This window comes from Delphinapterus leucas, chromosome 12 (assembly GCF_059928025.1).
Source record: "Delphinapterus leucas isolate spDelLeu-1000000601 "Yukka" chromosome 12, BTC_Dleu_Yukka2, whole genome shotgun sequence".
Lineage (NCBI taxonomy): Eukaryota > Metazoa > Chordata > Mammalia > Artiodactyla > Monodontidae > Delphinapterus > Delphinapterus leucas.
The window spans coordinates 71,217,295-71,232,050 of NC_143140.1; the positions used below are offsets into that span (position 1 = coordinate 71,217,295).

General features: G+C 45.0%; 1 protein-coding gene across 3 annotated transcripts in view; it reads left to right on the forward strand.

The window, feature by feature from the left end:
• The window catches only part of ARFGEF3 (ARFGEF family member 3), a 188,386-nt gene that overhangs the window by 125,079 nt on the left and 48,551 nt on the right, over nucleotides 1-14,756 (forward strand). For all 3 annotated transcript variants that reach the window (XM_022557697.3, XM_022557705.3, XM_089922040.1), the window contains 7 exons: nucleotides 101-316; nucleotides 479-589; nucleotides 2,392-2,542; nucleotides 4,372-4,689; nucleotides 7,046-7,179; nucleotides 9,555-9,700; nucleotides 11,300-11,479. In XM_022557697.3, the coding sequence (XP_022413405.1) occupies nucleotides 101-316; nucleotides 479-589; nucleotides 2,392-2,542; nucleotides 4,372-4,689; nucleotides 7,046-7,179; nucleotides 9,555-9,700; nucleotides 11,300-11,479 (1,256 nt within the window). The remainder of the gene's footprint in view (nucleotides 1-100; nucleotides 317-478; nucleotides 590-2,391; nucleotides 2,543-4,371; nucleotides 4,690-7,045; nucleotides 7,180-9,554; nucleotides 9,701-11,299; nucleotides 11,480-14,756) is intronic.

The window sequence follows — 14,756 nt, forward strand, 5'->3', positions numbered from 1 at the left end:
ATGGCTCCATAATGCTAATGTGATGGTCAGAGGATCCCAGGCCGTTCATCGCCAGGTTGTTTTATCTCCGGAAGGTGACCCACACCCCTTCACGTTCTAGGTGTGGCGTTCGCTCGCTACATTCTGGTTGGCTGCTGGAAGAACTTGATCGACACTTTATCAACCCCCCTGACCGGCCGAATGGCGGGGAGCTCCAAAGGGCTGGCCTTCATTCTGGGAGCTGAAGGCATCAAAGAACAGAACCAAAAAGAACGCGATGCCATCTGCATGAGCCTCGATGGGCTGCGGAAAGCAGCACGGCTGAGCTGTGCTCTAGGTATGGCGGACACGGTATCCCTGACCCGTGGCCCGAGGGGTGTTCCCGAGGAACACATTAGGAACGGCCCTAGTGGACAACAAGTCTTTTAGAAGTGCTTCTGCCAGGTGAGTGGTTAGAGAATAGACTCAGTTAAGGGGTGATTGTTTGTTTCCTCTAAAGGAGTTGCAGCCAACTGTGCGTCAGCCCTCGCCCAGATGGCAGCTGCCTCCTGTGTCCAGGAAGAGAAAGAGGAAAGGGAAATCCAGGAGCCCGGTGATGCCATAGCACAAGGTAACAGCAGAAGGGCTAGAATCCACCTGGTGCCTTTGTGAGGTCTGCACGTGCCCACACACACGAGCAGACACACTTGTCCCTGTTGGCATGTGTGATACACGGCGTATTGTATACCACTGGTGATGAGATCCCGCTGGACCACAGGCTTGGGTCAGTTTTACGTGGCTGACCCTCCAGACTGCTCACAATAGGTCCCTCTGGACACAAGAGACATACTGGCTCCTGGCGACTAGGAAAGTGCACCTGGCTGCTAGCCAGAGGCCCACCTGGCTCAGCTATTCACACCTGTGGCGTCCTCTGGCCACTGGCTTTGAAGCTTCCCAGGGTGCACATTTGAGGACCCCCTCAGGCTACAGTGGGAAAGATAGAATGGCCAGGGTTCTGAGGGGGGGATCAAACCGATGGAGGAATCCCTGAGAGGAGGCTCAGGAAGGCTTTGCTCTTGTCAGAGAAAAACCTGAGCTTTGTGAACTTGGGAGAGGGTTGATTTTTAACTTGTTAAAATTAGTCAGTCAATGAAGTGGATGGTTATCTAGATATAAGGAAAGAGAATGGCCTTTCTAGTATATGTGCTGCCGAAGCGAGCACGAGAATGGCCTTTCTAATAGCAGTGGAAGATAAATGGCAGACAGCAAACAAGGAAAAATTGGAAGCTTGGTCCAACTTGTGCTAACAATGTATCAGGTATGTAAAATAGGTAGTCACAGAAAGAGTCAGCACATTTTTAGCTGAGAAAAACAGGTTAGGTTGGTGTTCTTCAAACTTGAGTAATAGAATCATGTGAGAACAAAGCAACTCTTACACATCCCCAGTGTTAACTGCAAAAGGGCATCACACTTTTACTTAAAATGTACAACTATAAGTTACATAAAAATACTTAAATTTAAAGTTCTTCAAAAACTCTTAAACCAGAGCTAGTATTTGAATTATAGACAAATAAAAGATAAAATCAATATCACATCCGTGAGACAAATGTTGCTTTGCTAAAAATCACTTTGCCCTTTACAGTAGGAGCATGGTTCGGCTTCCTCTGTAGTGAGCGTGCTGTGTTTCTGGGTTCTGGACCATTGCTCAGTTTTCCCACTAGACCCATCTTCCAGTGACTGGACACCTTAATTCATGGAGGACGCTGTCGTTTGGCCTTGCCTTGGCATTTTGCGTAATTGACACCTTCAGTCACCTTCTGCATCCTTTCTCATTCATTATCTACAATTTAAAAAGTATTATTTGAAGATCACAAGTATAAACGTAAACTCAGGGAGTGAAATGATACGGGAATTTTCAGTTACAAAGCGGTCATCATGGCGCTGAGTGTGTACATACATTTGTTGTTTTACACGATCATCCTCATGAACACCTAACATTAAATAAACCGCAGAGAGGACTTGGGAAGCCCAGGAATTCTTATTATCAATATGATAATACACAGGGGCAGAGGATGGGTCTGGGCACAGATGGCTTTAGCTGGGATTGGCACTTGAAGCCCATCCTCACTGCTGTGACTGACCCAGATCCCAGGGGTGGGCCCAGAGGAACTGTACCTGCCAGCTCAGAATCCATGGACTTCTGAAACCCCGGGGCTGGGGTCACCAGTGTCTGGGGGCCTGTGGGCTGGGGAGTTTGCATGATGAGCCTCGGGGACCTGCCAATGAAGGGCTCGCTGCCAGTGACATCCAGTGACATCCCCCGTTTCCTTTTGCCCTTGCACAAGAGCACATTCTTTCCTTTCCCTCCTTTCTCCCTCCCCTTCTGTCTCCCTTACTTGGACTGTTATTCTAATGAATGTCTTTCTGACGCAGTGAAACTAAAAGTGGAGCAGAAACTGGAGCAGATCGGGAAGCTGCAGGGGGTATGGCTGCACACAGCCCACGTCCTGTGCATGGATGCCATCCTCAGTGTCGGCCTGGAGATGGGCAGCCACAACCCGGACTGCTGGCCACACGTGTTCAGGTGTGTGACCGGATCCCCAGTCCCGCAGGCCTGGCACTGCCTGCCGGTGGGGGGGAGGGCCGGGAGGGGGCCTGCCATGGGGAAGGGGTAGAACCCCGCACCTGCCAGCACGTAAACAGTTCACAGTAATTCACAGAGTTTGGAAAAGCCCCAAATGAGAGGTTAAAAAGAGAAGAGGGAATAAGGGCCCAACTGAATGTATGTCTCAGAGAACAGAGTGACAGAACTGAATTTAGGAAACTGTGAACTATCATTGACATTGTCTGTGAGAGGCGGATACATTGTCCCAGGGAAGAAAAACTGATTCTTAACTAGAGGCTGGTAAAAGACCACATAAGTTAGGTGAATACTAGGCAGATCTAAAACCTGGTCATGTGTCAACAACATAACATGGCTGTATGTTTATTAATGTCCTTTTTATTGAAAGAAGGATTTTTGGTAGCTTACATGGACATATCATAAGTACAGTTTGCCTACTTTTAATTTAGCTAGACAAAGGAAAAAATAGAATAGTACATTGTGTCAAAGACAGCCAAAAGTTTGGCTTTGTAGTATCAAAGTAAAAAGAACCTCCCAATCAGTTACACAGTTCACAGCACTTGTAAAGCAAAAAAGTGAGAGCTCCACAGTCCTCCCACGACCAAGAAGAAAAGCCTGCCTTCCCTGGCACTGGCGGTCGGGTGGACCTCGGACAAAGGGAGGACCACTCTCCACCCGCAGCAGGCACAGGGAGGCTGCGTCTTTCTTGCCCATCTCCCCAGCACACACCCCAGCCTCTACAAGCTCAGTTCTGGCCGAGTGGTGGAGGGCGGTCAGGAGAAGGATGTTGGCCCGCAGCAGGGCTCAGGCATCCAGGTCTTTCCCAGAGCACTGGCCAGATCTAGGCTCTGTTTATCATCCTCAAAGCAAATACAGCCTTGAGTGCGTGTTGGTCGACTTTCAAAGATGATTCTAGGGTTGAAAAACTCATCTTGAGAGGAACATGTGGAAGGGCCAGCATGAATCGGCCTGGAGCACAGTGGGTTTTAATGTGGAGGCTGGTGACACGCTACTCTCTGTTGCTTTCACAGGCAAAAAGAGAAAGACTTAAATTGCACTCAAGCAATTTCTATGGAATCAGAAAATGGCCTGATTATGGAACATCAGAGTGGATTGTCCACGATAGTCTTTCCTAGTAACTGGACTTATTCTGGGGTGAGGGGTCTCTAGTCCCAGGTCCTATTGGGAACAGTTTGGAAGCTGGCAGCTGTACCATATGTTGTGACTCTTCTCTGAGTTTACTGTGATTAGGTGACTACCTCACCCCCTGCCCCAGTAGTGGTTACGTGGAGCTATCAGGACCCAGTGGGACATGGCTGGATGGAACCCCTGAGTGAGGGCCCATTGTGGCCAGAGGGCCAGTCCACCACATGCGCACCCATTCTGGGATCTCAAAGTGAGGAGATGTTTCCCGAGTCCTGACTAGAGCACGAGAGAGAGGGAAGAGGACCCTTTGGGAAAACTCACTCAAACAGCCAAAGTCCTGATAAGCCAGTACGCTGGACAGGACGTACCAGGATAAACAGAGCTCTGTTCCCAAACTTTCACCGAGGAATCCTTAGCCCACCTCCAGGCTGTATGGTCCAACTCAAACAAAAGTATGTATAGCGGGAAGAGAGGAAGTGGGAGTGGAGAGAGAGGGGGAGAGAAGTGGCTCTCGCCGGAGGAAGGGGAACAATTCAGGAGGACTGTAAGGCTGGCTCAGCTCCTTTGTATCTCACTGTGGGGTCGCCAGAGCGGGCCCAGCTGAGCTGCAACTTTCAACGGCTGCTGTGTGTGACTCTCTCCAGGGTGTGCGAGTATGTGGGCACGTTGGAGCATACCCACTTCAGCGACGGCACCTCTCGGCCCCCACTGACCATCAGCCAGCCTCAGAAGGCCCCCAGAGGCGGACTCCTCGGGGACCCGGAGAGCGAGGGCTCACCCCAAGAGCAGAGCCTGGAGCAGGGGAGCTCCCTGAGCGCGGCCCCCGTCATCCAGCCCCTCTCCATCCAGGAACTCGTCCGGGAAGGCAGCCGAGGCCGAGCCTCCGACTTCCGTGGGGGCAGCCTCATGACGGGCAGCAGTGCCGCCAAGGTCGTGCTCACGCTCTCCACCCAGGCCGACAGGTGCGCGCTGTTCCCACCACGCCCCGGGGGGCTGTCCCTCAAAGAGCACCCATCGTCTGCTGGCCACACCACATGCTCCTCTCTGCTCTCAAAATCATCCCCAGGACAACTTAATTTGTTAGCCAGTCATTGAAGCCTCTTGTAATTTTTTTCAAGTACGTCTCTGTCTGCCATCACGCTGCACACTCACAATGAACTCTTTTGTCTAGTGACTAAGGCTGGAGGCTCAGGGGCGGGGTCAGGCAACCGGGGGGCGAAGGCTCTGCACTTACTCTGACCACAGGCAACTTCCACAGGCCTTGCTTTCTCATCGTAGAATAGGGCCATAAAGTAGCGTAACTCTCACAGGCTAGCCATAAGGTTAAATTAATTAGTTTGCTGGAAGTAGTTGGACAGAGCTTGGCAAATAGTAAACATTTGCTATCTTTATGATAATATTTTAAAATCCTGCACCCAGGAGTGTGATCTAAATTGATGCCCAGCAGTCACATGAAGATGTAGAGGGAGGAATCATCAGTAATTCCAACTGTTAGGTGGTCCTCCTTCTTTAAAAAAAAAAAAAAAATGCATATTTATTAGAGAAAATGCAATCTTAAAACATTTAAGAATTTATTGCAAGACTAATAGATACCATTTGTTCCCCTAGTATAATAAGGCTAAGGTCAACATTTGTCCCAATTTGTCTTCAAAAAGGTTTTTCTTTCTGCCTGTGCAGAATTACACTAATGTACTAATATTTGTGAGCTATGTACAAATGATAATATATTGTGATTATTTGGCTACTTGTTCCTGTGGCTGCACAAGAAACTAGACAAGAATGAGCCCCCTCTTTCCTGTTATCTGCTTTTCTGAACTGAGGTGGCCCTTCTTGATGCGGAAAGTGCTTTGGTCACCTTCACATGGAGACCATCCCACTTCACGCTTCCACACTTGGCGGCTGTGCCCCAGACGACCCAGCACAGGCGCAGTGAAGTTCACATGGGAGGATGGACAGCAAGGGCGTAGAGATGTGGGAGGAGCATCGCTGGCTGGGCTCAGAAGACTCGAGTTCATTCCTGGCTTTGACGCCAACCAACTGCAGGGTTGGGTCTGTGTAAATAGTTGCACTGAGATTCAGTTTCTTCATCTACTGATTTGGTACAATAATCCCTTCTTCCTGTCTATCCAACAGGGTGGCTGTGAAAGTGTTTGGGAAGCTGGAAAGTGGTATACAGGTGTCAGACGGGATATAATATTCACCACTCTTTTCCTACTAGGAGAGAGGAAGAAGAAATGATTAATGGGATCCAGAAACCAAATGGTGTTGAAATTACAAAACAAGAAAAATATATTTGTTTAGATAATTTGTGACTGATTAATCCACTGATTCCCATCTTCAAACTTGTGTGCCTTGTATTATCCCTTCACAAGGGCTTTGTTATTCGGTTCCTATTGGAGACACTCTCCCTTACCCAGAACATGGCACCCCATAGGGCTGCTTCCTCTTCTCGTGTCACCGCGGATTTGGAGGGCAGGCATCAGGATGACCCCAGAGGAGAGGGAGGCTGGCTCGCCTCATTCCTCATGTGCCACATAAACTGGTGTTTGATCCCAACATTCCAAGTGCCAGTGAGCCTCAGCCTCCTCTAAGCCCTGCTACCTGTGCTTACCTCCTTCTCCCTAACTCCTTCTAGAAATGTCTATGCCCAACAGAGTGGAAAACAAAAAGAACCTGCAAAGTCCTTTATGTTAGGGAATATTCATTATTCCAGTACATGCTTGAGCTTCACCATGTCCAGGGCTCTGGGTGCATGAGTCAGAGGGGTAAGAAGGTCAGTCCCTGCCCCTGGGGGGCTTACAGATCAAGTTTACTCTGCTTCTGAATCCTCCTCAGAGCCAAGCCCAGCATTAAACTCGCCAGTTGTAGCCCAACAAAAGCCTTGATTAACTTGCTGCGTTTTTTCTTTAACATAGCTTGTGAAATTGTAAGAATTCCATTCCCAGTTTTTCAGTTTCTGGGAACGATGCTTTGCCATCTTTCAACTTCTTGCCAAATGTTTTACGAGTGCCCATCTCAGCTGAGCTAGGCCATGGAGCTACAAAGATTATTTTTTTAAATATGGTCTGTGCCCTTCAGATTAGAATCTTAGAGTAGACTTGTACTCAGTAATAAGAGACGTAATACATTATTATATAATACATTATTTATAATACATTTATATACATTTATAATACATAATACAGATATAATACTGTACATTTCTTCACAGTGTTTACACATTTTCATTAATCACATCTAAGAAAATTACCATAATCATTCTGCCATAAAGACTTTGCTGAATTGTTTCCAAGTAACAAGTCTTTTTGTTTCATCCAGGCTCTTTGAAGATGCTACAGATAAGTTGAACCTCATGGCTCTGGGAGGTTTTCTTTACCAGCTGAAGAAAGCATCACAGTCCCAGCTTTTCCATTCCGTTACAGAAACAGTTGATTACTCATTGGCAATGCCAGGTAATTCTTTCCCGGCAGAAACTGTGCCATGAGGTTAGCAGGAAACAGCCCAGATCTCTGATATCAACAGCCTGCCTAAAGACTTGAACCAACATTCCCTTCGTACACAGTCACCTTGGCTTGAGTGAAAATTTGTCATCTGGTGTTGAGGCACGATCGTGGCAGATGGGGGTTGGTGGTTTGCGTGGGGTGTCATTCTTTGTCATTGGAAATGTTGCTGCCACCACTGTTGCAGGTATTACCGCTGGAGCTGGACTATGTTCTGCTAAAACTTGTGCTTGTGATGTAGAAACGGTGTGGCTCCTCAGGGTGCAGATAGCTTCACATGAGGGTAGGAACTCCTCTCCGTATCACAAAGCACACACCTGCCTTAGTCCAGCCTACTTGCAGAAGCAGCTTCTAATTTCAGAAGGGCCTGGGAGAGAAAAATGGAAGGCTTGACAGAAGCCTCAGGCCACTCTTAGAAAAACTGCTCTCATGGCATCTCCCTTTAACGGTGGGTCAGTATCGCTGTCCTCACGGATGCGGCCAGATGAAGGCCCTCTTGAAGGCCAGCACGTGGAAGAGGGGGTAGAGCTGTACTGAATCACCAGGCGTCCCAAGTGGGTGGCAGGTTGCTCACAAACTCAGCTGTCCATCAGCAGCCAGGGTTGTTGTGCTATAACAGTGAGTACCTTGTCCCCATGGCAGAGTCACAGAGCCGTGGGCCAGAATCGCACTGGTGGCAGGTTGAAGTGCACAACCTCCGAGTTCCTTCCATCATCAGGAATTTTGATTCTTACTGCAGATTCTAATTTGAGAACCATAGTCCTTTCCCATGAGTTTTTAATAGACTTTAAAACCTTAGCTATATAAAGCCAACCTCCCAGATCCAGCCAACTGCCGGAGCATCTCTGAGCCCAGGGACCACTTTCAGAGTCTTCTGCATGGAGAAATCAGCAGACTCCGAGCTTACAAAAAACAATGAGCAGTGAGGGTCAGGAAGAGGCAGCAGACCTAGGGGGAAGAAGCATTGGCTTTGGAATCAATCAGATCCAAGTTAAAATGCTGCCGTCACTACTTACCAGCTGCGTCATTTTAGGCAAGTTGGTTCACCTTTCTGATCTGCAGTTTTTTAATCTGTACATGGCAGTAGTTACATTTACTTCTTAAGGGTTGCTTTTAAAATTAAAGTGATTACAGACATAGAGAACAGACTTGTGGTTGCCAAGGTGAGGGGTGGGAGAGGGATGGAGTGGGAGTTCGGGATTAGCAGATACAAACTATTATATACAGGATGGATAAAGAGCAAAGTACTACCGTATAGCACAGGGAACTATATTCAATATCCTATGATAATCCATAATGGAGAAGAATATAAAAAAGAATGTATATATGTGTATAACTCAATCACTTTGCTGTACAGCAGAAATGAACACATCGTATATCGACTATACTTCAATAAAAATAAGAGTGATTAAAGACACGAAGAGCCAACACAATGTCTGATGCAGAGTAAACAATCAGTAAATGTCAGTGATTTTTGGTACTGTCATCTTGAAGTTTATTTGATACGGCAAGACGACTTAGAAAGGCACATTCTGTTTGGAAGAGGCTGATCGTGATCAGTATTTTGTAGCTGTATGGGAGAAGCAGGAACACATGGGCAGAAAGAGAGTGGAGGAGACTAAGGTGACAGTGGCAGAGAAGTAGCAAGAGGTCCGAGTAGGCAAGGATTGTACGGAAGCAAGACAGAGGTTAGATCGCATGTTATTGGGTGCAAAGGGGCCTGACCTGCTTGGCAAGGGCTTCAGAGGTACCATTAAGCATTGACCAAGTGGATGGTGGCGGTAAAGGATGGGGACGATAACAACAGTAACAGTATAACTAAGTGTGTGGGGCAAGTAGTCTGTGCCAGGCCCTGTGCTAAGTACGTTATGAGCATTATCACATTTCATCCTTGAAGAAACTTTAAGAAGTAGGTACTCTTATCCCCACTTTTACAATGAGAAACTGTGGATTAGAGAGGTAAACTTCTGGTCCATCGTAACCCAACTGCTACATGATGGAGCCAGGATTTGGGCCTAGGCAGCCGATTCCCTGGCCCTTCTACTTAACCACGACATCATTCCTCCTTATCAACAAGCATTGTTTGCCTGACACGTGTAAATGTCAGGGATGCTACAGTGAACAGGAGAGGTGGGCCCTGGCTTTGTTAAGTGAATCACCTGTTCTTTCTTGAATCCAGGCTCCTGTCCTGTCTTGGTAAATTCATATCGAATAATCCCACTGATCTGAGTATGGCTCTTTGATTTTCATCCTCTCTCCATGCTTGAACAGGTCAAACTATTTCTGAGTTTTGGATTGATGGCTTTCATGGTCTTACCTTCCTGTAGGAGAAGTGAAATCCACCCAAGACCGAAAAAGTGCCCTCCACCTGTTCCGCCTGGGGGACGCCATGCTGAGGATCGTGCAGAGCAAAGCGAGGCCCCTGTTCCACGTGATGCGCTGCTGGAGTCTTGTGGCGCCACACCTGGTGGAGGTGAGCACCTGGAAAGTGGGCAGCCCAGGGGCCTCCTGCAGCAGAGCCAGCACAGGGCTCTCCAGTCAGCATGGGACAAAGGGCACTGTGGCCACAGCAGTAAGGTTCCCATCACCTGGTCGTAAGCATCATTGTTCTCTGATTATACCTTATGGCACCTAAAGAATTGCCGCAAAGGGCAGCGCTGCCCTGGTATCACTCTGACCCTCTATCTTTAAAACTATGTGACTCACCTAGACACCTCACACTGCCGTTTTCTTATACTTCATGGTCTGCTATCAACCTAAGTCTGGAGTTTCATTTTTATACATGAATATTAACAATGTCTTTTGTTCCTGCCAGGCTCTCTTTTCTAATAGCTAAACATATTCTAGGCAGTGCCTTCTAAGTAGGGGAACCATAAATCCTGGTTTTCCCAACAAAATTAACTAGGACCCCTTTGACTCTCCAAAAGAAAGCAGTCCATATGATAAGTTATATGGTAACTCCATCTAAGCATCTCGATACATGATGACTGGCTACTTCTAAGTTGATGGGGAAATTGTTGCCCTGTTTCACAGTGGTAACTATTCCAAATAGTCCTTTAGCACTTACTTGGTAGAGCTATGCCATAAAGTAAAGTATTTGGGGGAAATAAATTTACTAACCTGAGAACATTCTAGTAAGGGGGTAAAAAATAGTTATGGAGAAACAATATATCAGTTATGTATTATACTATAATAAACCACCCCCCAAACCTAGTGACTTAAAACAATAACTGTTTATTTAGGTTATGATTCTCTGGGTCAGAAATTCGAGCTGAGCTGTGCAGCTCTTCTAGTCTGGGCCAGGCTTGGCTAATCTCAGCTGGCCTTATGTGTTCACTTGTGGTCAGCCTCTGCAAAGACTGGGGCCAGCTGGTTCATGACTGGTAAGCCTGGGCAGATGAGGGTCCTCTCTGTGTGGTCTCTCCTCCTCCAGCAGACTAGCCCTGGCTCAGTCACATGGCATTCTTAGGATTCCAAGGGAAAGCAAGAGGGCAAACCCCAAATCAGAATTGCTTTTCAATTCTCTACTTACATAATATTTGCTATTGTTCCATTATTCAAAGTAAGTCACACATCCAAGCCCAGGGTCAGTGTGGAAGAGGACCGCTAAAGGACACGGATACAAAGATGTGAGCCAATTAAAGCTGTATTGGTGCAATCATCCCACATCCCTGAGGGACAGATGTCACATCTGATCTTCGTATGTTTGGGGCATGGCTAACAATGAGACCATGGGTGGTTTCCAGACTAGGTTCCGGTGTCTTTAGTCAGCATGTTCTATACCACCCAAGAAAACAGTCACGTTACAGGAAAAAAGAAGAAGAAATTATTAGAAACTTCTTATTTTTCCAGAAACTTCAAAGTGAAATTGGAGATGTGTCTGATCAGTTGGTTAAATTATTTAAAATGCAGTTTAGTGTGCTGTTCATTGATACTTGTCCCTTGAAATCTTTTACTTTAGCAGAATTGCTGCTTCCACCTCCCTACGATAAGGTGTGTTAGGAAGACCTTGAGAAACCAGATTCTTAGTTGCTTGAAGTCCTGAGGGTGTTTGACTCTCTGAATTTTGCAGGCTGCTTGCCATAAGGAAAGACACGTGTCTCAGAAGGCAGTTTCCTTCATCCATGATATACTGACGGAGGTTCTCACCGACTGGAATGAGCCACCTCATTTTCACTTTAATGAAGCACTCTTCCGACCTTTTGAGCGTATCATGCAGCTGGAGTTGTGTGACGAGGATGTCCAAGACCAGGTCAGTGTGTCACGGTAGCAGTGCTGCCATCATTGCCATAGCCTGCTGGCTCTTGTTGAGTGCACTGGCAGGACTGTTCTGTGCGTGCTGCATATTAAATCTGTCCAATAAGCCTATGTGGAATCTGTGACAAGAAGAGGTTAAGCAATTTAGCTAAGGATTCATGATTAGTGATTGGTGGAACTGGGATTTGAAGCAGGCAATCTAGCTGTAATAGTCTATACTCTCATACCTAGCCTATACCCTTAACCACTATCATATTCTCTACGGAGAGACAGGCGGTAAAGAACCTAGCTAGAGACTTCATATTTATCTAGCATGATGGTGTGCTAGGAACACAGACAGATTCTCTGTCTCTGAAATCTACTAAAAATGTTCAACAAGGGTTAAAAATTTTATTTTAAATATCATGTACACACTGGCAAGAAAGTAAAGAATACTAAGATGCCCAAAACTAAGTAACAATGGGAAGCCCAAAGAAGTAAGCAGAGCTCTGAGACTGGATTGGCCATGAGGGAATTGGCCATTGGGTGAAGCTGAATGTCTGCCTTCAATCTAAAATAATTGACTCATTAGAAAATAGAATGTCATGAATACAGAAATAAAATAATAAAAATAGACACACTGTCCCTAACTCCCCACCAGGAATCCAGATATTGGAGTTATCAGAGACTGACTTTAAAATAACTATGCTTATTAAGTTCTGAACAATGTTCAGAAAGATTTAGGACAGGAGGAATTTTGGCTATAGGGGCATGAAGAAGTTAGTGAATCCTCTCCACAAAAATCAAGTATACAAAAAGAAAAAAATTGTCAAAAGCAGCCGTTTCAGGACTCTTGCGATTGACCAAGGGCAGACAACAAATTGAGTAGCATTTATGGTGAAAAATAGTTCTCGCCAGAACTTTGGTTAAGAACAGTGGGAGTCTGTGACCTTCTTGCTGAAGATGGAAGTCATCACTTACAAGCTGTTGGCAAGAATAGTAATTTGACCATTGTGGGGCTGACTGGGAAAATCAGCATTTCTGCACTAAGAGACAGACTTGGTTTGAAGAAGAGGAAAAAAGACCATTGGTCTGTCAACTAAAAGTGGTGAATTCATTAGGAAATGAGCAATAGAATAATACTACAACTTTGCTAGCCTAAGGCTGCAGTGGTGAACCAGTAAGAAATGTAACGTGGGACTCTGGAAGCCAGAGATTTCATAGAAGGACTAGGTAATCTGTCATGCATCCATCTCTAGTTGACTGAAATGTGGGCATATATAGGATAGACTGTACAGATCCCATCAGAAAGTAAAAGACCAGAGAGACTTAGGAACTGGCTGAACTTTGTATATTCTCCCCAGCCTGCACACACAGATTGGTTGGCAGAGGGTGGAAGCCTTAAAGGCTCAAGGTATTTAAGCAGAATCTCTGCCTACTTCATCAAGTGACAACTAACCTATGCAGACACGGGGACAGCACTAGGAAGTCAGGCTGAAAAATAAGAAATTGAGTAGAGACATTATTGGTGCCTCATGCCATGGGAAGAGTAGAGACAGATTCTGCAGTGTAAGTCCAAGCAACTTAGTCAAATAAATAAATAAATAAAACTCAAAAATAAATCCAGCATTGCTACAATATATTATCTAAAACGTCCAATGTTCAGCAAAAAAAAAAAAAAAGTGAGATATGCAAAGAAATAAGAAACCGTGATGTATACTTGGGGGAAAAACAATAAATAGCAACTGACTTAGCGTGAGACCAGGTGTTGGGTTAAGCTAAAACCAGGATTATATGCATCCAAAATGCAGATTTGGAGGCGGGAAGACAAGCAGACACAGGATCTGGAAGAGCTGGTGACCTCTACCAATGATGCCGTCATGGTAGAAATTACAAAGTATTTAGCCAAAGAAATCTGGTGCACGTGGTGGGAAGAGGGTTCTGTTCACTGGGTCCTGGCTCTGGCTTGGGATGTTGGATTAGGGGACAGAGACTTTAAGCAGCTATCATAAATAGGTTCAAAGAATTAAAGGAAAATATGATGACAATGACTCAAAAATAGGGAATCTAAGTAGAGAGATGGAAACTGAAAGAATGCAAATTCTAGAGTTGAAAAGGACAATAACAAATGAAAAATCCACTAGATGGGCTTTCCAACAAGATTTGAGATGGCAGAAGAAAGAATCAGTGTAAGATTGGTTTAACAGCTCAAAATTCAATTAACGTCATGTATCTCATTAGTAGAATAAAGGATTGAAACCCTATGGTTATCTTAACAGACACAGAGAAAACATTTTACAAAATCCATCACTCATTTTAAATAAAAAACTTTCAAGAAATGAGGAATAGAAGGGAGTTCCCTAATTGGATAAAGGGAGTATTTGAGAATCTTACATCAAACACTACACAGTGGTCAAGGACTGAATGCTTTTTCCCAATAATTAGGAGCAAGGCAAAGATTTCCATCTTTACCAGTTCTATTCAACATTATGACTTTTACTCACTGTACCAAAAAATTAAAGGCATCCAGTTTTGAAAAGTAAAACTGTCTTAGTTCATAGACAACATGGTCTTATATGTAGAAAATCCTAAGGAATTTATTTTAAAAGTTACTAGAATTAATAGTGAGTTTCGGGACTTCCCTGGCAGTCCAGTGGTTAAGACTCCACGCTTCCAATGCAGAGGGTGCAGGTTCAATCCCTGGCCGGGGAACTAGGATCCCACGTGCCATGCGGCACAGCCAAAAAAATAAAATTAAAAAAAAAAAAAAAAAAGAGTTTAGCAAGGTTGCCGGATACAAAAACAATGTATTAAAATCAATGGAATTCCTATATTCAAGATGTAAGCTATCAAAAATTGAAATTAAGAGAACAATTCCATTCACAAGAGCATTGAAAACAAAATATTTAGGAATAAATTTAGTAAAAGATGTGAAATACCTGTACACTGAATGCTACAAAACATTGCTGAGAAAAAAATAAAGAATATTCCAATAAATTATGAGATATGCTACGTTCATGGCTTGAAAGACAGTATTTCTTAAATGGCAGATTTCCACAAGTTGATACATAGATCCAGTGCAATTCCTATCAGAATATCAGCAGACTTTTTTGAAGAAATTGGGAAGCTGATTCTCAAATTTATATGCAAGTTCAAAGGATCTAGAATAGAGAAAACACATTTGAAAAAGAACAACGAATTTGGAGAATTTACCCGATTTTAAAACTTCAGTCATCAACCCAGTGTGGTATTGGTGTAAGGGTAGACCTATAGATCAGTGGAACTGAAGAAAG